We start from the raw sequence: 16,334 nt of genomic DNA, 5'->3' as shown, positions 1-16,334 counted from the left end.
TCAAATCCCAAACCAGTGCCTCAACCCGCATAGTCATTCTTCTCTTCCCATTCCAGAGGGAAGGCAGAGAAAAGTCATTTAAATATCACAGGTTTCAGATAGGATTTCACTAACAAAACGCTTATTTTGAGACAATTTTCCAATCTATCTGTTCCTCTTAAACTTTATGTGATGAATGCTTGGTTTTAACAGCCTAACAGTTGTTAAAACACAAGCTCTTGTCCCAGTTCCCCATAGTAAGACAGCTATTAACAAACAGTATTTGCACACTTACTTACTAAGGATTTTCCAAATGCATCTACTTCTACACCTCAGAACTCAGAAATGCAAAGGCATATTAAAAATAAATAAATCAAAATCTGGAGGCTCCCTTTTAGGACTGCTCCTCACAAATTGTTGAATGACCTCTATAGACACTTCTTCCAAAATCAGAGATATCTTAACAATAGAATTACACAAACCTAGCAGCCTTCCAGAGCACTGGATGGACTCCATACCTTAGTCATTACAACTGAGACTGCAAGTTGCTGTGAAAATGCCACCCTTACAAGACTTGAGGGGCCTCAGTATCTACCTTCCATATCACAGCCCTATCAAGTCAGCCATCAGTCACATTCCAACTGGTAACTTGCTGATTCACCTTCAGCATCACAGTCACCCTCTGCCTGTAGCAGACACACGCACACCCCCCCATCCAAACCAGAAATTCTCATACTGATTAGGCATGCATGGTCTTCACCCATTGTATTATTGCCAAACAAAGCCAAGAATGTAGATCCTCACTCCACCTGCTTGAATAAAAAAAGAGCCAGAGTACTTTTCAAAAAGGAGATGTTATCTTCTCCAGAAACGATGAAACAGGTAAAATTAAACCCAATAGCCAAATGATCCCTAGCAAGTCAATGGCGTAAGGTGAAGGGGTTCTCTTACTATCCTCAAGTGTTTCACTCCGATAACTGAATGGAAAATACAATGTTTTGTATGCTTTGAATATCCTCCCAAATTATTTTCATACTTTACCTTACCAAGGCCACTGAAATAACCAGAAATTATCGTTATTCCCTCAGTTACTTACATGTCGCATGGAAATAAGCCACAACAGAATCATAGGGCAACTATTTAGGTCGTTCCTTCCTCAAGCACTGTAAATTCCTCTGTATTTGCTCAGCAGCTTGTCTCAGCTGATTAAACTCTACAGCAAAAATTGGAGGACAAGTCTCCAGTAGTCTTCTCAGAGAACTGGGACCCCAAAACAGCATCAGCAAGATTGCCAGTGACATCCTCCCCCATCCCCAACATGCTCATTAAACCATGAGTTGGTACTTAATTACTTTAGAAAATTGCATTCTAGTGGGAGGCCAATCCAAATGTCCTTTGCTAAAAGGCAAGCAGTAATCAGATGGAAAAAGCAGAGCCTATACAGCAAAGCTTTTCCTGCATATATGATGTACACTTAAAATCTTCTCTTAGCTCTGATGCTGAAACAGAGCTGAAGGCTAACAGAAGATCCAGAGAACTGTATGCTTATAGCATATCCCCACTGCTCACTACCTCAAACAGTGATATTCATTGTGGAAAAACTCACCCATCCACATTAGTGGAGCTGACAGGAGAAAGCTGGCTCAAGCACAGACCTATTTTTTCCTTAAGACAGCGCAACAGGAAGCTTCTGAAGCGGCATTTTCAGGACCCAGCTCACTGATCTTTATTGATTCTAAAACTTAGCTCTAAAGAGCCAGCTGCGTTGAACTAGCCATGACCAACCATTTTTCCTTTAAACACATACATTCTCTCAGCATTCCATCCTCTCTCACCAGGCATTTTCTTCTTGCAAAGAAAAGCTTCCAAATCTAGGGTCATTTATATACTATACATATTTATACCCAAACTCTAGGGTCTTAGAGCTTGGAGCATCTCAAACTGTTTTCAGGAGTACTTGCAGCCCCACAAAAGGGAACCTATGGAAGCAATTCCATCCAAACAGCTTTTGGTATCCAACAAAACCTGGACAAATATATTGGTCAGAAGAGTGCGTCCCAAAGCCCATAAGAATTAACTATTTCTGAGTACCATTAAGGGGTTTGAATCAGGCCCCTGTTGGGAACTATGAGCAAGACAAACAGTAAAGAACACCTGTGTAAGCACATTACTACATATGAATGGATTTACTTCTGAGATTTAAGTTAAATAATAAGCATTCAAGCGGTTGACTAAATTAGGGTTTAAAAGCTCTGTGTGCCACCAGTTTCCATGTGCTGTATGAACTGATGCTTGGATACCACAGCCTTAGGAACTGCCCCTACTCCCATCCCCTACTTGGCCACAGAGACAATTACTCAGACTTCCAGACCAAAACATCCTGCAAAAATAAGGATGGTTACAGATATCCTTTTCTTCCCTGTAAGAACAAGAATGACTAAAAAATGGCTTATGCATTTTCGTAAGACACTGTATTTCTGCTAGAAAAGACAGTTACCCATCCACAAACGGATGCAATTTTCAGTCCAAGTAGTATCTGTCACCTCAAGGTTATTATCATGTTTGGGAAAACAAGCAAAATTTAATATCTAAAAGGATCTTCTCAGGAGATAGCTGGATTTGCAGGTTTTCTGGAGAGCAGACATGACCTCTTCATTTTTTTCCTCCAGAAGAAGATCATCTATCTGCCAATTTTTGGAGGGTGTGTAAGGAGAGGAATTTTCTTTTTTGTATACTCTCAAAGTAAAAAAGGGTCAGAAAACAGTGGGAGCTGCCATGAACTCAGAGGGGGGAAAAAAAAAATAATCAGATGTTACTATCAACAGATGCTGCTTCCTTGAGAATATCTCTTATGAATTTACCTTTTTTAACACATTGATTTTTAGGCCAACTAAAATCAGTATCTTCCAAAATACTTTAACTGGCTATTGATAGACTATATCTAACATAGTTCTGTACCATGTAGAAGATTTCAGCATGTTTGAAGCTAACCTAAGGTAAGCCTCTGTATCATAACATTGTGGCATGCAGAAGTAAAGGCTTACACCTATAATCACGCTAACATAGGGCTCATTCTTTCTCAGTTCTGCTTTTTCACAGGGTCCATTTTATCAGGGAAAGGACCATATCACAACAATTCCAGAGAGTGCTTACCTGGTACCACTTCACGTCAGTCTCGACAAGACTACTTTGGAAAATACAGGTATATGCTTAGAGAACTGAAGACTAAGACAGACTGAGTGTTGTTCTATTGAGAAAGGACATTTTTACAACTTTCATATATTTTATTGCCAGCAACATGCTCTTAAATAGACATTTTGATTCAATTATTATTAGGCTTCCAACTGCAATACTAGCTTTGTGAGCTAAACTAACAATGCAGACCAATTTAAAAGCAACATTGCCTGCATTCACTGCTAAACCTCTGAACAGAAGAAAAATAAGGCAAAAACCCCCCCCCTGTCTTGGAACTCTTGGACAAGCGAGGCAAGACTGTATTTCTGAACACTAATGGTGAAATTTTCAGGAATGGATTTCCTCTAACTTCATTGGAAGTGGAGTTAGACCTACCCTAAATGACTATGAAAAAACAACACATTTTGCTGGAACAAGAAAAACAGATGAGTTTAATCATCTGTCCAGATTCAGCACCCCAATCAAGTGAATAAAAGCAAGCACAGATTAAACAAACAGTAAAACTGATATTGGAGATTGTCAGGAATGCTTTACTCACCCTTTTAATTTTCCCAATCCACCTACTCAGTGTATCTTGTCTGAAAACAGTCAGTTTTTTGGAACTGGGGTTGCATATACTACATCTTGCAAAATTCTTAACAAATAGCTGCACTTAAACTGAGTTTACATGTGTTTTTCTCATTAGCTACATGTAGAGGGATTTCAAAATGCTGGCTGCTGAAGGCCACAGTACTCTGACATTTATTCAAGACTACCAAAGAAGAGGATGCATTTGCAGATCACACAAGCATCCCTTATTTCTTATTTATCTTCATTACCACCGTGTAATAACACAATTAGAGCACATAAAGTAGACATTTAGCAAAAGATGAGGCACCTGTTTTCTTTATAAATCCCATAGCCAAAGAAAAGATGCCATCCTGGTTATTGTAAGTAACTAGCCATTAAACTGCATCAGAAAAGATTTCTGCTCATTACCATGGAGCAGTTTACAGACGTTTGCTTCAGCAAACTACAGGGAAATCCTTATGCAAAAAGAATGCAAACAACGGGGTAAATTGAGAGTAACCATGAGCCACGAGCAAGCTTTTTAAAAAAATAACTATAGGACCAAGTAACATTAATCTGTCTCAATTCAGTGCCGTGTCCATTTTTATCGGAAGCCATTCACCTCATCTCCATTATTCAGTACAGTCAAGCTATCCAAAACATTCAAACAAAGGATTGGCAACAGCACAGCTTGCTCCTTATACAACAGGCCGAGTCCTGTCAGTACAAGGGCAAAGCTAGATCTCAAGGAACAAAGGATAAATTAAGTCTATCTGTAGCAGCCAGTCACTGAAAGGACACTGCCACTTTTTTGAGCCTTCTTCTCAAGTTCTCTTCGGGTGTTTCAGCATGTAGTGTTCCGCACTGCTTCAGTTAGTGTAGATGTCACAGCAAAAGATACACTCAGAACTTAATCACTGACCTCAGGATTATCTGGTGGACACAGAAAGGACAAAGGCTGACTTTGCCTCCAGTACTCGCAAAATAGATGGTCAAGTCACACAGAAATACCGAGCCATACTCCTTTTCCCACATAGACTGAAAACAGGAATAAAACTCTAGTTCTAGATACTGCCTTTATTCAGTAAGTTTAAAATTTGTTCACTTTGCTTCCTCTCTCTTAATTTCTTTCCAAATAAAATCCAGAAATCTCAGCACTTTAAGGAACAAACAAGCTAGACAGAATAAACTGCAATACATCTGTAAAGGGTTGTATTGAGTCAGCATCAATAATTGGAACAATCAGCTGATTCTATTGAATTTTCCCTCCCATAATGTGAGGCACATTAAGAAAGGTACATACCTGCTAAGAAAGGGGATCAGGGTTTAATGGCTTTAAGATACTTGATCTCAACTGACTTTATATAGGACTGGACTCCAACACTGCTGAAAGTTTCAAGGATAACGCTTGGATTCTGCATCTCCGCAGCTCCTTTTTAGCTTACCAGAAACACAGAAAAAAAATATCTGCCTCTGTGTTGCAGAAGTTTTAAGTAAATTTAAAATAAAAAAGGCTTGCCACTTTGCAAACGCCAGCTGATATCCCTAAGTTATTTAACGCAAAAGGAGGAGGAATAGAAACTTCAACCTTCCCTATTTCAGAGAGGCTCTAAACACAGCTCACTGCTGTAATTGCAAGTAGTCGTCCTACACATTTACCCTGGAGATGTTAAAATTGGACCAAGTAGCAATAAAGACAGTGGGCTAGCTATTCAATCCACAGAAACATTAATAAACTGGGCCCTTGCAAAGAAATTCTAATACCAAATCAGATCCCTACCAATCACAAGGCATTCAAGATTGCAATGGGGAGACTACAATATACTGCAAGTTACTTGAGGCCTAGTATATTCTCAAGGCAAATATCAGCTGCATAAAGACATTGATGGATACCCTTTCTCCATGTCTATTTACAAGTAAAGAATGACAGTAGCACAGAAAAGAGAGTAAGAATTAGCCTGGACTTAAGGGCGGGAAATAAAAAAATCACCATTTAAAAGAATTTCACATAGAGATGAAGGCAGAAAATCTACTGTTGATTATATCAAGCACAACAACAACATATCTAATCAGCTAAATATACAGGAACCCCAACTCTTGTGGAAAGAAAGAGAGAAAGGAAGTAACTTTAATTATCAAGACATCCAAATTGAAACATGTCAGGATTCCTAAAGCAGGTAAAGACCAGAAGAACAAGGAGAGAATTCTAGCAGTGACGCCATTTACAGGAAAAATCACTATCTGTGTGTCATAAACACCACCTTGTCAACCTTTCCACCTAACAGTGTGGCACAACAGTTGAAATAAATGCTTGGTGCTCCTGAACCATTCTCTGAGAGTACTAATCAGAATGATAATTGACCACGTTGCACATAGTCACAGTAACACCTATCAGGCTGCATTTAAAGTGGAATCTGAAATGCAAGCACGAACAAGGCTATTTTAAAAAATGCCAGACTCGTGCTTGAAGGTAAGCAGAACCAAGTGAAGGGACCCTGCTGTACTAATCTCAAATATACCATGGAAATCTTTACAGGCTTTAATACTGTATGTAAATTAATTCCTTAATTCAACATTTTAATCTATTCCATAGCTATTTATGGTTGGTTTCAAAGCGCTCAATGTGGATCTCCTCCTGGTCCATCTGGATCTCTTCCTGGTTGCCTGTTCACCCTCCTGTGTCAGGCTAGAACGGTGATAATCTTTCAAAAATTATTAACTAAATCCATTTAATTCAACATACTTCACAGGCAAATTTTAATTAGAGATACAGCAAGCCCATAGATAAGTTGCTGAACTTGAATCCTATAGAGATGGTTAATGTTCCCAAGAGCTGTACAGTCTGAGTGTGTATTCTTAAGCCAAAACAAGTCTACCTGAGCACTGGAAAAAAAGAAAAACAAAACTGTGCATACACTATGTGGAGGTGTTCATTAAATGAACAGTAGTAAACTTGTTTTTCTAACTTGTCCCACTGCAGATCACTAGCCACAGGAAGCAGACCAAACCTGATGTATCCCTTTAGCATGTTTTCATAGCATTAGCTTTTAATAAATATAACATACTCCACCCTCAGAACGGAGCAGTCCTCAGGTTCCAGCAGAAAAAGTGGTTGTTTTAAATATTTAGATTACATTACAGTTGGGATGTTAAAATAAGCAGTGACTTGTACTGTAGACAGGTATCAGAATCAGCTTGGCAAAATATGTGTAAGCTAACCTAGTGTGGTTAAAAAGTATGAGCTTTGAGGTCTAATAGGCTGGTGTTCTTAGACATATTTTTATTATTTGTACTACAATAGTGCTTTCTGATGTCAGCAAACAGAAAAGCACCACAGTGCTAGATGCTGTACAAACATTAGTAGTAAGATGCACAGTCTCCAGAAAGTTTATAACTTTCAGCAGAGAAAATGAGAAAAAGCTAGGAGAAATAAAGGCTATTCTCATTAGGCAAATAGCTAACACAGGCCTCAATTCAGCACTACACTTCAGTGTGTTCAAGTACTTTGCTGAGTCCAAGCCTAAATCTGTGGCTGAATACGATTTTTTTCAATTTCTGAAGTCTCAGTTCAGTGCTTTAACTATGCAACTATCCATTTTCTTCCACTAGGTAACATTACTTCCACCTTCTGCAGGTATTAATGAACTCTCCCAGTCTTAAGAATTCTCCTTCCCCCTGAAGGCCTCTATGTAGTTGCTGTTGATCCAGATACTCAGGCCTAGGACCTGCTCTTAGTAATCCCTATTTTCAGAATATTATTCCAGATTTATTTGATTGAATCAAGCTGAAACTTGGCCTTCACTTTTGAGCTCCTCCACCAACAGCAGACCAAGACTTCTGCAGTTTACAGCATTTAAGTGCGCAGCAGACCATGCTGAGTGGAATGAAAGCTAGAAAGAACCATGACCAACCCACTGAACTGTAAAGTCAAAGTCACCATACTCACTTTTATTAGCTGTCTCAAAGAACTAATAAAAATCCAAGCATCTTCTCAACTTAATCTACTCAACCATCTGTGGGTTTTTTGAGGAAAGCCTTCATTAAAAAGCATTCTCCTCCCACTGCACTCACTGCAAGTTACACATTCAAACCAGTATTGTTCACGTGACAGAATAGTTCAGCTAGAAACTGGCTCAAAATTCAGTGCATTTCAGAGAAAGACTCTTAGTGACTTCACCTCCACCAAGCTTTGGATCAGTCCCAAACAGAGCTTCAGTGCTGCCACATACCCTGCTATAGCCTCCCAAAGCAAAGCCGGCAGCAGCAGAAGAGAAGGGTCATGAATCTTAGCCATGGGCTTTAACATACCTTGCATTCATTTTCTTGGTCAGCCATGCTTGTTTACATCACAGGGAACAGCTGTCCCAGCATGACCTGAAGACAGCTTTGACTATGACACAATCATCCCTTTCTAGCCTACAGACACACAAACCTGGCCAAAAAGGGTACAGGATTAATAAATAAATAAATAAATAATCTTTAAAAGAAACCCATTTGTTGCTCCATCTGTTCAACCACACTTGCTATCCAAAAGACATTTTCAGTAAACATGCCATAGGCATTTGCAAAGATCTATATAGTAAATTATGTGACTGCATTACCAGTTGAAGCCCCAACCCTTTTTTAATCTTGTCTCCAAGTAAACTGCTGTCTTTTTCTCAGTCTAACTGTATCTCAAAACTTTGAATATCTACTAACTGACAAAGCAGCCCGAGATAACAGAGAAAATACAGAGGGTTAACACTGAAAGGACACGAATCTTCAGGAAGCTTGCTTTCGTTAGTTGTACCCTCACGGAACTACTTCTTACTCATTCACCCCTCCTAAAAACATCCTGTTCCCTCAATAACCTTGAGGGTAAAAGAGACTAAAGAGGGAGGAGACAAAGATGCACGTGGGAAAACAAGCACACAGAGAGAGATTCTACATGGTTTCTTTGTAAAGATAATCTTGCATGTATTTCAAGGCCCAAAGTTATATGGCACACCTCTTCTTATCTGCTCATCTACCTGCCCACCATTCAGATCAGTAACCTGGACATCATCTTGAATTCTCTGACTGCTCTCTAGACCCTCACGTCCAACCTACATTTAGGTCTTGCAGTCTGTGTAGTATTTCTGAAACTTTCCACTTACACAGCTAAAATTCTTGCCAGAGCTTTGATCATAGTAGTTGCCTCAACATCCCCCTGCCTAGTTCTGACCCATACAGACTCACTCTGTGGGTATCAGTCCTTGTCCCAGAGCTGCAAAGATCGTTTTCCTAAACTGTTATTTTTAGCACATGCCCCCTCTGCACATTAGTCTACCAGCTCTGTATTTTCTAATGCAAATATGAATCATTTGCCTTCATTTTATTCTGTTTCAAAAAAGACAAACTCATACCTGTAACTGACCTATATCAGCCTCTGTCACCTGCTTGCTCAGTTTTCAAACAAGTATGGAGGTAGGCATCCTTTCATGTTGCTCTTTAGTCTTGAGAGGATCTCCTTAAAAACACCAGCAAAAATACCTCATTAAAATCTTTGTTGCAATAACTACCAAAAAAAAAAAAAACCCACCCCACCCAAAACTATGGTCTTACTACTACATAGCACAGCAGAGTCCACCTAAAAGCCAGAATCCTACCTGCAAGGCACTTTTGTCTAGTATGCTGCCTTATCCCTGAATAAGCATGGAAACAGTTTTCCAAGCACAGAACTCAGACCAAAAACTTTCTCTTGAGTTCAGCTAGCTCAGAGTCTAGAACTCCATGGCACCTGATTGACAGAGAACAGGCAGAAATACGGCTTCCACGTTTTCGTTTAATGTTGTTTTGCTTGCTGGATTTTTACAACAGCTTTCACATTCAATGAGCGTGGAATTCTGCAAATATAACACACAAATCAACTTTCTGTTTTCCAAATGATATATGTCTGGTGCCCAAATGGCACTTTAAGCATGAATCATCTAAACCTCATTGATAAATAGGCAACACCTACTTTCATTTATCCCTATAAAAAATATTTTGAGAGTGTTTTTTTAATATCTTGTCTCTAAAAGCTTTCACGATTATGAAATTATTCTGCATCTCCACAGCTAGACATTTGTCAATTAGGTCTCCTGTTTCTCAGTTAAGACTCCTCTTAAGGCAAGGGTGAAAACAGAGATGGTACACTGCCTCCATGAGAAAAGACACAAAACAGTGCTTCTCATGTTCCTCTTCTATCAAAAATTGCCCCGTTCAGCTCGTAATCTCAATCCCAAACCGGATTCCTACTGCTTTAAATCACAATTGCTTGCTAGTTTTCAACACACCAAGTACCAAGAAAATTTCTGCGCAAGAAACAGCTGCACCTAAAAGTGCAATTTAAAAGGAAGTTCTTTTGCTGATACCAAAGGAATGCCTAAAAAGCCACTCCTCAAAGTACTCCCTAAAGAAGTATAATCAAAAGAGTATTAGTTCACACAATGGAAAGAATGAGGACTTGAACCTCACCCAGAAGGATGGCAGAACAGACATACTCTGGTATTCAACAGATAAAGATTGCAGAGTCTATTTGCTTGCTCTTCCTATCCTGCAGTACTGGAAGACACCATCAGCAGTTCCTACCCCAGCGACATGTTGACTGAACAGAGCAAAGGAAGCCAGAACAATGCAGGAGAGAGTATATTTATCAGTACGAGCTTTTGTACAGACCACGTATTTAAGATGGTACAGTTCTTCCTCTGAATCTCTCCTGCTGTAATCATGTCACAGCGTAGCATCCTATACTGACCAGAGATGAAACGGTAGCATGGAGTCTCAAAGTAGGTTATCGTATAGCAAAATTAAAACACGTAGCTTATGAGAATGCCTCAATCATAAACATTTATAATTTTGTATTTTTGGAAGGTAGTGATAGTGTTTCACAAGTAAAGCTCTGGAAATACCAAATATTTAAGAACAGACGGGTAGGAATTCCTCTTATAAGATCTGTCACACAGATTCATTATGAATCATTTGGATCTGACATAGTTTATGCAGCTGTCAGAGTTTCAGTCATGAGAGCCCAGGCATCACAAACTATAGCTTTATTTTCAGATGTATTCATTACCTGTCATTTTTCAATTATCAAAGAACCAGCAAAATTGCATTATACATTATTGCAAGGATGTGTGTGGCTGTAGCCTTAGAATCAACAATTTCAGTGATCGGAAGTGACCTCTGAGCTCTTCCCCTGAGAGGAAGGAATCAGTCACTGTAAGCGACTAAGCAAGCTGATGACACAGCTCCTTGTCTATAAAACACGTATCACAAATAGCACCTTCTCTAAATTTCCTTGCTGGTGGATACTATCACATTAACGAGTCTGATCCTGTAATGTCCCTGCTTAATTTCCCACCGACTAGAATAAAAATAGAAGCTACAAAGCATTTCCAAGGGTTGAGTCTTAAAGTCAGAACATAGTTAGACATCCTGCGTCTTAAAAACAACATCATTATCTACAGATGGAGTCACTCGGAAAGACCGGGCTTTCAGAATAAAGACAAGTCCATCCCATCAAGAGTCAGTGCAGAAGTCGCCCTTGAGAATTAAATGGGTGGGAAAAATGTTTTTATGTCAAAGTAAGGCTGGCAGGAAAATCAAGATGAAGGTTCCACATTGTATCTATTTTCCACAGCTTTATTGATAGTGTAACATTAAGACTGAAAGGCAGAGTAGTAAATTAAACTGTAACCGAAGTTCAGAAGGAAATACGCCATGCCTACACCGTTCTTCCGCACCTTCCCAGAAGGAAAGCTGAAAGCAGGCTGGTAACTCAGCACAGGTATGCAAAACACATTAAGTGCTTAATTTCATAACACAGCTTGATAGGGCTCCACGTCCCCAACCCAACTCCATTCCAATCCTTAGCAACTCTATCTTTCACAGTTGGAACCAATTCAACACATCCACTGTTTCTGAACACAATTATTTATTACATTATTTCAGGATCCAGGAAAGGCTGTGCCTTAATTACAACAACATGTGCAGTATTGCGAAGTCAGTTCCCGATCACTGGCTTCTCAAGGAGGCTCCACTTCTCCAGGAAAACATTTGCTTTCCTAACACAAGAAGTACTTTTCACTCCACATTGGGATTTACAAACCACCCTGCCAAGCAGCAGCCACCATGCCAAATCATAGCTCCGCACAGCCATTGAGCAGCAATGTGAAGAACAGAAGGCTAGAACTGTAGAACACTACATTTAAAACCAAAATGTTACAGCAGTTTAAGCCTAAGTACCACTTACAGAACACACAGAAAAGAATTTCTTTGGAGAACATTTTCAGGCACATAAGGTAGAAATTAGATACACAGTTTTGTTACGGTTAGTGGCAACCGCATCTATAATTACCTATTCGCGACAACAATTTTAAAAAGTCAGTTTGAAGACAAGATGATGAAAAAAAGCACATATTTACTATTAACACTTGCTAAGACAGCAAAGATTCGTGTAAGTTTTCTTCTAATTCCCTATTTTTCCTAAGTATTTAAGATTCAGAGAGGAACAAAAAGCTGGTTGACAAACAAAACAAAAGCAAACAAAAATCTGACTGACAGCTTATTGGTTTGCAAGAGACACTATCTATAGAGTTACTTCTACCTGTCTCAAGACAACGGATTGCCACCCCCACGCGTTCAATAGTTATATTTGAGACTACTGTTTAACTGAGAGAGACAGAATTTACAGGTCCTAACCCTCATCACCCACTTGCAGCCCATCATCTCCATTTCCAAGACAATGCAAGAATAACAGACATTTTTTACCCCAGTTTCGAGACTAGTAAGAGAATCCACTGTAGGTTTACGTTACTAACTCTGTTACCTGGTCAAAGATCAAGAAGAGCCCAAGCGCGTTAAGAGATCTTCCTAGTATGTTCAACATGCCTCGGCACAGTTTATGTTTTCTAGGACTAAACTTCCGTAGCAGTGGGAATGAATGCATATGCTGTCTCAACAAACCCAACATCCTTTATTGAGGTTGCACCACAAAAACTTGGAGCTTGAATATAGATGACAACCGCAGGGTACCTGTCCCTGTCACTTGAGGGTGAAGGAGAAAAATTTATGAATAGACAATTTCAAAGACCTTCTTTTGAAAATAAACAGTTTGTACAGTTGTTTCCCAGAAAAATGTTTTCAGAATCCAGAAAGACAAGAAGTCAATACATGAACACTCCTACAGTAACATGCCAATAGTAACAACTCACCACATAAGAAACACATGTCAACAAACAATATCCACATTCCACCATGGATAAAAACACAATTAACATTAAAGGCTTCAGGTCTCACGGATAAGAGAGAGGCTACACAATATGTAAAAGGATGCTTGGGATGATATAGCTCACCAAACATAAAATTCGCACCTCAACCACAGCCTTATTTTAGAGTCAGGTCCATATTAGTTTTCCACAAACCTCCTCTCTTTTTCACTGGCAAGGCATTTAAATACGTAAAATTGTCCTGCCAGTGACAGATGTGAGTACAAAGAGAAGTCGTTTGCTACAAAAGGACTAATACATTTTGAAAGTTACCGTCTGGCAAACAGTCAAACAGAATTTTATTGGTTTATTTTATTATGGCTGTAAATAAGCCCGGTGGCACGCAACCCACATTTGTGCGCGGAGACTAGAACGACGTCAAATATCCCCCAGCTCCAGTCAGAAATCTGGCCTACGCGATCACAAAGGTCGTTTGAAAGCCTGGCCCTTGCCTCCTGCTCCGCAGAACGCGTTACCACCGGCGAGGAGGGAGCACACCCTTCCAAGAAGCGCCCGTTTTCGACCACCGACCCCGTTCGACACCCGCCCGTGCCAACGCACACCCAGAAGAGCAACCCCATTTTACAGAGCGGCGTTTCTATTCCTACGCTTGCACCGGGCTTCACCTTTCAACATTCAACACTTCAGCCTGACCCTGCTTGGCTCTTCAGACACCCCCGCTCCTGCCACAAGCCTCGACACGGTGACAGCTGCCAGTCACCCGTCACCCCCCCCCGCCCCGACCGGCGTCAAGCTCCGGCCCGGCCGGGAGCGAACGGGCGGGGAGCGGCTGAGGGAGCCCGGCCCGCCCCGGTCATCGCCCAGCGCGCCGGAGGACGAAGGCGGAGGGGGGGGGGGGGGAATTACTGAAACACAAGCCGAGAGGCCTCCTCGCCTCAGGGGAAGGGGGTTTGATCCGGCCGGGGCTATCAGGGGTCCCGCCGACCGACCGCGGGGTGAGGGCGACGACGGCGGCAGCAGCAACACTGACCCCCGCACCCGCCGCTCGCTCGCCGGGCCGGGCCGCCATGTTAGCGGCGGTGGAGGCGGCACTCGCGGCTTCCTTCCCCCGGGTACCGGCGGCTCCCCGCCGGGGCCTAGCGCCGAGCGGGCGCCGCAGTGCGCGGCGGGCAGGGCCGCACCCGGTGGCGGGCCCGGGCCGCGTAGCCGAGAGCCCCGGCCCGGCCCGTAGAGAGGCGGGGGCCGCAACCGGGCGCCCGCCGCCGCCAGCGAAGCAGGTGTCTGCCGCTCGGGGCCGAGGGAAGCTTAAAGACCTCCCCTCGGCTGTCAGCGGGAAGGGGCGCGGGGCGGAGAAGGAGGGGCAGGGACCGCCGCCCGCTGCCTCCCCCCCCCCCCCCCGGCCCCCGCTCCGGCAGGCGGCCCCCGCCGGCCCGGAGCCGCTCACCCGAAATCCTGGTCCATGGACTTGAAGAAGAACTTGTAGCTGTGCACGGGCCGGTTGCTGAGGACATTTTTGAAATCGGCCAGAGTGACTTTTTCCGGCGGGACGGGCAGCTTCACCAAATAGGGGGTCTCCTCTTCGTCTATGTGGTAGATGATTTTAGTCTCCGCCATGGGAGAGGAGGGGGAGCGGAGGGGAGCCGGCCCGGGCCTCCGCCGCCGCTCGGCTCCTCTCACGGCCTCCGGCCCAGAGCCGCCCCCGACAGGAAGGGAGCTCCCAGCGCCCGGCCGCCGCCGCCGCCGCCGCGCAGGGGCTCCTCGGCCGGGATTTCGCTCCCTGCACTGCTCTCTAGCTGCCCGACCCGGGAACGGCAGCCCGCCGCCGCCCGCCCCGCCTGCATCCTCCGGCCGCCTCCCCCCCCCGCCGCCGCCGCCAAACTCGGCAACGGACCGCCGCGGTCCCGTCCCCTGAACCGGCGGGCGGGGGCCGGAGGCGGGGAAGGGCAGCGGGGACGCGGGGCGGCCGGGCCAACCGCCCTTCTTCTCCTTCCTCCTCCTCCTCCTCCTCCTCCTCCTGCCGCCGCTCTGCCCGCGGGGCCCGCCGCGCTCCCGCAGCGCTCCCTCTGCCGGCCCGGCGGCAGCACAGGCCGGTCACGGCCGCGCCGCCGCGGGGAGCGGGACGGAGCCGGTCCTTCCCCACCCGCGGACGCTGCCTCCGTCCCGGGCGAAGGTGCTACTTCTGTGGGTATTTTGGGGGGCTGGCAGGGATTTATCCCAGCGCAACACACGCAAGGTGTTCTCTTTGCGTAAGCATCGCAGTCTTTGGCCGAAGAGAAACACTTGGCCTGCCAGTAAACACTCCCAAAGGGTGATAAGAACAACACTGTTGGTCCCCTCGCAGCTCTCTCCTTATTTTCTCCTTCTAGGAATTAGTAAACACTTCCCAGGTACAGACCCCTAGGCATTGTAGCCTTATTCACGCGAGAGCAGGAAAAGGGAAGTACGTTACTATAGGTGTACTCGGTTAGTAAAGCCTTCTATTCTAACTCAGCAGTCTTTACAAGATGCAAGATACATTCTCCCCAATTTATTTGTATGAGAGATGGGCAGGGCAGAGAACTGCATTACTCACAGCTCTGTAATGGCAGGCAGGCTACTGTATTTCAGGTATCTCAAAAATTCAGAATGCCCTCCCCCAGCGGACCCCCTGCCCTTTGTGTTTCATGAGAATTGAGATGGGTTCTCTTTAAGCAATTTGCTCATGGATTCTCTGCAGATCATGAAATTTTCCACAGTGCAGGTGGCTTCTCCACAGCTTATGCTAATAGGAGAGCAGAGACACATTTGTGGCTCAGAAGAAATTGCTTTTAATAGCTGCTTCAGTGGAAGCCTGTTGGGCACAGAGCCCATTGAGGTGCTTGGCACAGAGCAAGCTTTAGGCCTATCATCTCTTGAATTTCACAGAACAGCAAGAGCCGCTGTTCAATGCTGCCAGGTGAGATAGGTAAGTTTTGGAGCACACAGCCCCGAGAAAAATCTTTGGAGCGCCTTGTTTTGCAGGTGATGTATTTGGGAAGAGTTCACCTTTCTTTCTAGAAATCCCCCGAAACGACAGCCAGAAAATGAAGATTTCAGAACAGTGTGCTCAGGTCTCAAGGAATCTTTTGTTCATTAAAAAATACTTCTTCAGGAAAATCCCAAGCTAATGACATTCTCTCTTTTTCCCTTTCAAAGAAAGAGGACATTCAATTCTCAGAATATTCAGCTGCTTTCTGTGAAGGGGTAAATCACAGCCCAGTGACTGAATTACTTGTGGCACTGGAATGATTTTTCTAGCAGAATGAAACAGGGGAGCCAACTGCATTAGCGGCTGCCAAAAGGTCTGTTAACATTATTGCTGTTTATTATTTTCAATTTTCTGAAAGTCTAACCATCACCAGT

At 43.3% G+C, this 16,334-nt stretch overlaps 1 protein-coding gene across 3 annotated transcripts in view; it reads right to left on the bottom strand.

The window, feature by feature from the left end:
* The window catches only part of DVL1 (dishevelled segment polarity protein 1), a 105,173-nt gene extending 90,218 nt beyond the window's left edge, over positions 1–14,955 (bottom strand). For all 3 annotated transcript variants that reach the window (XM_052792695.1, XM_052792696.1, XM_052792698.1), the window contains exon 1: positions 14,398–14,955. In XM_052792695.1, coding sequence (XP_052648655.1) covers positions 14,398–14,567 — 170 coding nt within the window. In that variant the 5' untranslated portion in view covers positions 14,568–14,955. The remainder of the gene's footprint in view (positions 1–14,397) is intronic.
* Between the last annotated feature and the right edge of the window lie 1,379 nt (positions 14,956–16,334).

This window comes from Harpia harpyja, chromosome 7 (genome assembly GCF_026419915.1).
Source record: "Harpia harpyja isolate bHarHar1 chromosome 7, bHarHar1 primary haplotype, whole genome shotgun sequence".
Classification (NCBI taxonomy): Eukaryota; Metazoa; Chordata; class Aves; order Accipitriformes; family Accipitridae; genus Harpia; species Harpia harpyja.
This window is presented reverse-complemented; position numbering and strand designations above follow the sequence as displayed.